The sequence below is a fragment of the Asterias rubens genome, chromosome 21 (assembly GCF_902459465.1).
Source record: "Asterias rubens chromosome 21, eAstRub1.3, whole genome shotgun sequence".
NCBI classification, from domain to species: domain Eukaryota; kingdom Metazoa; phylum Echinodermata; class Asteroidea; order Forcipulatida; family Asteriidae; genus Asterias; species Asterias rubens.
In genome coordinates this window covers 9,789,503-9,797,293 of record NC_047082.1, presented here as the reverse complement: position 1 = coordinate 9,797,293, position 7,791 = coordinate 9,789,503, and the positions used below count along the sequence as shown (strand labels likewise).

At 38.7% G+C, this 7,791-nt stretch overlaps 1 protein-coding gene across 1 annotated transcript in view; it reads right to left on the bottom strand.

The window, feature by feature from the left end:
* Positions 1-2,567: 2,567 nt before the first annotated feature.
* The window catches only part of LOC117304366 (neurocalcin homolog), a 45,789-nt gene continuing 40,565 nt past the window's right edge, over positions 2,568-7,791 (bottom strand). Inside the window, exon 5 of the mRNA XM_033788773.1 lies at positions 2,568-6,604. Coding sequence (XP_033644664.1) covers positions 6,395-6,604 — 210 coding nt within the window. The 3' untranslated portion in view covers positions 2,568-6,394. The remainder of the gene's footprint in view (positions 6,605-7,791) is intronic.

The following is a 7,791-nucleotide window of genomic DNA, read 5'->3' as shown; positions in this document are numbered from 1 at the left end:
TATATAAGAACTAGAGGGCGCACGGGTGATACTTCTTGCACCAAGGCGACGGGACGGCAAGGAGACATATGAAACACACGTTGAAGTTTGTGTGTATTGAACGCTACGCGATGCTGTTTTGTTCAACTTACAAAATGGCTGCACAAACACACGCTGTGGGATGCCAGTTTTGTCAACTTAGAAAATGGCCGCCTGCGCGCATGCCGGAGCGTGTATATAGGCCAGTGCGCCCTCCAGTTCTTATATATAACTCTATGTGCCAAACCTACTTCCGATCATCAAAATTTGGTGTTATTAAAACAATTTCTAACACTCTGAGATAAAAGCGAAGCATTTCCCGAGTTGACTGCTTGCGTAGTTTCCTTTTTTTTGGTGACCGTGTCATTGTACATAAGTGAATTAGAAAAACCATAACGTTTCCATTAAACAACTGTTTATATGCAGCTAGATTGAGACAAATAAAACAAACAAAAACCCCAAACCAAAAAATTAATTGGGTCTCAGAACTTTCCAAGGTCACACAAGTATACGTTGAACTAATTGCCGTGTCGATGTACGACTAAGATACATCATTAATTTTAAATTTCTATGAAACCAGTGACTTAGGGTATACCTTTAGCATTAACAAGTTAAATGTTGCCTTTTTACTCTAATTTTCTTTTTTTGGGGGTAAAATTTCAGTAAGCGAATTAAACTCTTTCTAAGAGTGAAATGAAAGTAAAACATGACCTGCCTTAGCTTGACCTATGACTCAGTATCTCATTGCAGGATGAAATATCCCTTGTCACTTTTTTATTTATAGTTTGTAGAAGTTTCATTCAGTCATGGTGCTATATTGAATATAAACATCATGCTTTTCTCCCTACTCATAAAGTGGTATTTGAAGTTTTGTGATTTTAGACGTTCCAGAATCGAAGAAAGGTACTTTTCAGTTTCACTGGAAGTTGACTTAAAGGAATGTTACAGAATTGGTAAGAAACAAAAATCGTGATGATCACAGATTTACATAAAACTTACACGGTCTAATGATGATGATAGTAGAAAACATCCCTGAAATATTTCTGTCTGAAATTTCATATTTTATGAGAAATAAATAATCAAAGTTCGCGTTTGGAACTTATCGCTCAGTGAGCGTTTAATTCATTTTTGTTTTGGCATCGATGCACTGCAAAATTTGTAATCGTTTTTTTACTATTCTCTCGTGACACAGATGGCCGATCGATCTAAAACTTCTACAGGTTTGTCAGTTTATGTATATGGTGGATTACATAAAGTGCTTACACTGCCAGCAACTTTTTTGCCAGCAAAACCAATTCTGTAACGTTCCTTTAACATTTGATGCAACATCCCGACAGTTTTCTCTTTCTTTATTATAATTTGGCCACAAAGAAAGAAAATAAGGAAATTTCTGTTAGTAGAGACAAACCAGCAGAGGAATGTAACATAAATCAAGTATTGACCCAATTCACCCGACGTCATCATCAGAATAACCTTGGATGCGCCATACTGGTGGGCATTGTCAATGTGCGTTATTCAGTGAAGTGGACAGTCGCTGCGTGTGACGTTTTCATTCTTTTGGAATCAACCACGCAAATGTTACACTTGTTACGACCGACTGGTATTCTCAAAAGGCTAATGCCACTATCTATTTCTCCTTGTTCTTTTTGTTGCTTCGAATCATTAAAAAATATCCAGCATCATGTTAACTATGACGATCCTTATGCAAGGCTCGGATGTAGTCTCAATACAAACACCAGTGTATATTTCAAGGTATTCGTAATTTACAATCAAATAACTTCTAGACTCATGTTAACTATGACGATCCTTATGCAAGGCTCGGATGTAGTCTCAATACAAACACCAGTGTATATTTCAAGGTATTCGTAATTTACAATCAAACAACTTCTAGACTAAATAAACTCAATCCCTGGCTGAGAAAAAACGATTGGTGCGCGGGTTTCATATCCTGCTTACCAGGGCCCAATTTCATCAAGCTGTTAAGCACAATCATTAACACAGACAAATTTTGCTAAGCAAAAACAGGTTACCAGCCAAAAAGCCAAGTAGAGATTGATGAACCGCTTATTTTTGCTAAGCATATTAAATAGGCTTTTCTGCTTAACAGCTCGGGCCCTTGATATGATTTTGTCATCCTTTCGGCAAAGTGCAAGTTAAATGGGAGCCAACCAGTTTTACCAGTATTGTTTGCTTAGCGTTCAGCTAATTTTGTGGCTCCATTGTCGCTGGAGAATGAGACTAATTTAATCACTCTTCAATTGGAGATTTTAATTTAACTCATGATTCATTTTCATTTTGACCACAGCTGGTGATATCTGTTAAATGCAGTCTCATCATCATTTGGCAATCTGAATCAGGTGGCCCTGGCTATGGCTTTGACCTTTGGCTTCGTCGAGTACATTAGGTGCCAGACAGCCACAATCATGGCTACACATTTTTTTCATGCCCATTTTTATGAACAATATTTTGGGCCCTGGGGTCGATTTCACAAAGAGTTAGGACTAGTCTTAACTTAGGACTAGTCCTAGGAGATATACAAACTGCATGGATAGTCCAAATTAAGGACGAGTAACTGGTCCTAACTCAAGATAAGACTAGTCCTAACTCTTTGTGAAATCCATCCCTGGTCTTATCCCAAGACTCGCCAAACGGTCTTGAAAACAAAACCAATCGATAGTAACCAGACTGTTTTTAATGCAATACAAACACTCTCTCTGGCATCATAGCAAATTCATCCACAAGAGACTCTGTCGAGGTCGCATGAGACCCAAAACATCTGATGCTCATAAAAAAAAAAATTGATATCAGGCAGGTTTATCTGTACGGGTTTATACGAAGGTTGGGAGAGACTAAGGTTTTGCAAAACAATGTCCTCCGCTGTTAAACATCTACAAATCCCCCATAATCCATCCCATTGGACTCGTTGTTATTGAGAATATTTCGCACCATGAAGCAAAATCACACTCTCACATTATCATCAAAGAGTCAAAATATTTTATGCTTACAAGTGGGCATCTTTTAGCCAGCCTTTGGGTTGGGAGGGGTGGGGGCCGATATGCTCGAGCAACTGATTACGCTTTTTACCGTCAACTGAACCCTGTGGTAGCATTCTACAAATTTGACTTAATTGAATGGATGTTATGCAAGAGAAAATGATTGGATTCAAATAAATAGGAAATTTACAAAACAATTTGTGACAACAAAACCAACCGATCCATTAAGTCCCGCCCATCGCTCGCATTATTTGAACTTCAGCAATGCTGCTCTCTATGCGCTCCTCGTAAGCATACACAGATATTAGTCAAGCTTTTTGTGGTGTAATCTTGGATAGGTCGAAGGGGCAGGGCTTAAGGGACCAGTTTCTACGATCTGTACTACGCATACGTTAATTAGTGCAAGCATTATGATGACCTATCATGTACATATACAGTTTTTAATCAACACCTATCGAGTGCAAAGCTGATCAAGAATATAAAACATGATTATATATATATTTCATGATGGATAATATACAACAAGAAAAACGTTTCCACAGTGTGCACATGATTAATGAGAAAAAAACCTGATCGATACAAAAAAGGTGACATGAGAAGTTTTAATCCGAGGTCAACCCTGAAGAAATAACAGGGCCCAATTTTATGGCTCTGCTTACCGCCAAATTCTGCGCTTACGATCGTCATTCTCCACTTGCTTTGTAAAGAGAAGAATGCCTAAAAACGTGAAGTACGCACGCCCACAAGCCAAAATTCCCTGCTAACCGGTGAAATATGCTTGACGTTCAGACATGGGATGACCAATAATCAATGTGATTAAAGTTGAAGAAATGGTGAAGGACCAAACCCACAACACAATAGTTTAAAAAAAGCTATCTATAACGTGAAACTCTAACACTAGCAGACGCACTGATCTAGCCGTAGCTGTAGCCGAAGACGTCATTTCGGACACGGCCTTGGAAAGATTTTACCTGGTCAAGTCTGCTGCCAACTAGTGTCCCAAGTGTTTTCCTTTGTTGACCTTTTAACAGAAGTAAAGGGAATACTGCCTGGGAAGGAGGTTGTTGGAGGGAGGGAGTTGGAAAGTTTTGTCTTCGAAAAATATTAATTTTGTACATGCTGTGAAGAAGGCGAGGAAAAATTAAAATTTAAATTAAAAATTAAGGACTCAGATGAGGGGGGGGGGGTGGATTTAAGAAAACAGTACTTGCTCTACTACCTTTAAAAAAGATTCAACACTAAGGAAAACACCTCAACGATCCTTGTGCCGATAAGTATTAAATATTTCATGATTTTATTTTAAGAATTGGATTAAGTTAAATATCTCTTTCAGGATGAGTCACCAAAACATACACCACCACTACATGCAAAAGTGAAAACAAAATGACACTATGAAACACCAAGAAAATAGACTTTCAATGTGTAAAATGTTGATATATTTTACTGTATTAAAAAGTGAACAACTGCAAAGAAGAAGGCCGCACGAAGCAAGCTGATTTGTGCAAGTTTCATGCCGGAGTGACCTTATGTATAGCCCTGTTGGGACGCTAGTCTCCAATGCCCCTCTAATGAAATGGAGGAGTCCAACATGGGCAAGCTTCATGCCAGATTGACCTAAAATATAGCCATGTTAAGATGCCAGTATCCGTTGCCTCGCTGATGAAATGGAGGAGTCCAACATGGCGAGCTTCATGCCAGTTTGACCTAAAATATAGCCATGTTAAGATGCCAGTATCCGTTGCCCTGCTGATGAAATGGAGGAGTCCAATATGGGCAAGAACAAAAAAGTCGGGTGCCTTTCCGGAGCACAATCTATCCTTAGAAGTGTGAAGACAGGAATGCTTTATGCAGTCAGTAGAGACAATCGTGGCATAATGTCACTAATCTGTCCCAGTTGGAGAATTAAGACGCCGATTTGTGGCATAGCGGCCATGATCAATATGCGCATACACCATACATGTACTCTACTATACCTCACAGACTCTTTTAGAGTTTGGTGAAGAAACACATTATGTTCACAGCCGTTATTGTCTTCAAGTTATTCATGAAAGTAAACGACCTGTTAAAGCGAGAACTTGTAATATATTTTCTTTCTTCAAGAGGAATTGAAAAATCTGAGATGTCAAAAGATGCCCTGATGCATCTTGCCTCGGTTTTCGATTGTGTGCTGTTGATTGGAGGATACAAGATGGCTCCTGCTATGATAGCCTCCATCCTATTGGTCAGTCAATACGCATGTGCAAGGGTGAAGCGTACGCTCTCTGTTTTGAACTACTTCAGGGTTCGTAGTTGGCATAATTTAACCCAAGTTCCCTTGATGGGAGAATACATAATGTGTCACCATAGCTGCAAACTCATCTAAGAGTCAAAGCAGCTTTAGCTTGCCACAGGGCACATCTATGAGGGCAATTTGAAAGCATTTCAAGGGGCAGAGAGGCAATTGCCTCCCTGGCCTACGTGAAGCACCCGGCCTCTGTTCAGTAAGTTGATACGTGATGTGCTTAATGCATTGGGTTGTCAACTTGACACTACAGTGTTTCTGGCTCCAGAGCTAGCCCATGTTTATGCATAATTTATCTTGGAATTCCCTTGTGTCATGGTTTGAACACGTAGCGCAACCGCAAACAGACATTTTATCAATGAGATGGAGGGCCTCCGTAAGATTAGAATATATGTGAAACAGAAGTCATGAATTTATAAAAACTCATAGTCGATGAAGCTAACATTGTGACGTGGGCGATGAAACTACACCACCCTTCCCATATAGGCAATATGTACATGAGAGATTAAGTTACTCAAGCTAAGACAGTCCCCACTTAGCATTTTTGCAGAGATGTTCACGAAAGTTAAAACTATTATTATTTTGTTTGTTGCAAATTCTTTCCGGTTCTTAGTTTACAATGACTATTTAACTGTGGCTACCCCAACGACTCCATTTACAGGGCATTCCTTACCATATGATTTTCTTAAACATCTTATAAATACATGTACAGTAGTTTTAATTAAACTTTAAAAAATGTTCACATTGAAAAATCTTCATATAAGACACTTAATCATCCAAGTAACTTTGTTTGAGTTTTGAAATATGTTGCGTGAATGCTCTCAGTGCAAGAACGCTACTTAAGAAGATCTACAACTACAACCTTGCTTAAACTTTCTTTTAAACGAAAAGCAAACGAGCGTACCATTTGGAGGAAAAAACAAAAAACAAAACAAAACGTTCTTACATTTCTGGCGAGCTTTTGGTAGAGCTTTTGCTAGCACACATTATATTTGTTCAAAAAAAGTTTGAAAAGCGTAGGAAAATCGGGAACAAAATGAAACAAAATGATAATGTTTTTTTTGACTAATACTGGCTGCCTAAATAAAAGGGGTCTAAAGGTTTACATCAAACTTCCACCGCCTCCGCTTGGGTCGCATTGTAACAACCTTACAATGGATGGGTCGCTTTTGGCGCCTTCCACGAACTCCTGGAGCGAGAGTTTGCCGTCGAGATTCTTATCCATCTGGCGAAAGATCTTGTCTGTACGCTTCTCTGGGGTCGACTCGTCTTCCGGCATCTTCATGACTGTGCCGACCATCTTGTAGATAGCCTGGTAAAAATATTATAATAAGAATACGAATAATATATTTGACTTATATGACGCCTATATAAAGTTAACTCTAGGCGCCTTACAAAGTATATGTAATAAACTTACTTATATAAAATGTTAAATTATTTACAAATGACTAAATGATGGTATTAACAATATAAAATAGATGGAAATTTGCACCAAGGTTTTACCCATACACTGACGTATGTTAGAATTTTCCCGACTCTGTGGAAATATCACAGGCATGTTATTTGGGTGGGATTCGAACCCACAACCTTTGCAATTCTAGAGTAGTGTCTTATCAACTGTACCACCGAGATTGTCTGGTAGCTAGAGGCAGTTCAAATCCTATACTGACTATACAGTGCTAACACAAATCGGTGTATATGGGTAAAAAAGAAATTAATAATAATAATAATAATAACAAAATATTTGGTTTATATATCGCCTAATATAAAGTTAACCCTTGGAGCTTTACAAAGAGTATTAAATAAACTTACATGTTAAATAATTTACAAATGACTTAATGATGATTATAATGATAATAAGACATTTGTAAAGCGCCTAATGCGAAAAGCCTCTAAGCGCATAAAGAGAAACAATCAGACCGTTTCGCAAATACCATTGCGCAACCGCAAACTGTTGAATGAGGTGCATTGTGGGATAGCTATGGATCAAATTTGAAATAGACCCTTTTCGCAAATACCATTGCGCAAGCCCAAACTGTTGAATGAGGTGCATTGTGGGATAGCTATGGATCAAATTTGAAATAGACCCTTTTCGCAAATACCATTGGGCAAGCCCAAACTGTTGAATGAGGTGCATTGTGGGATAGCTATGGATCAAATTTGAAATAGACCCTTTTCGCAAATACCATTGCGCAAGCCCAAACTGTTGAATGAGGTGCATTGTGGGATAGCTATGGATCAAATTTGAAATAGACCCTTTTCGCAAATACCATTGCGCAAGCGCAAACTGTTGAATGAGGTGCATTGTGGGATAGCTATGGATCAAATTTGAAATAGACCCTTTTCGCAAATACCATTGCGCAAGCGCAAACTGTTGAATGAGGTGCATTGTGGGATAGCTATGGATCAACATTGATCACCAGCTAGACCACAAGGCACCTATTTCCAAGCTTAACGCGTGTGCCCCGAGTATTTGCGAAAAAAAAAGTCTTTGCTGTA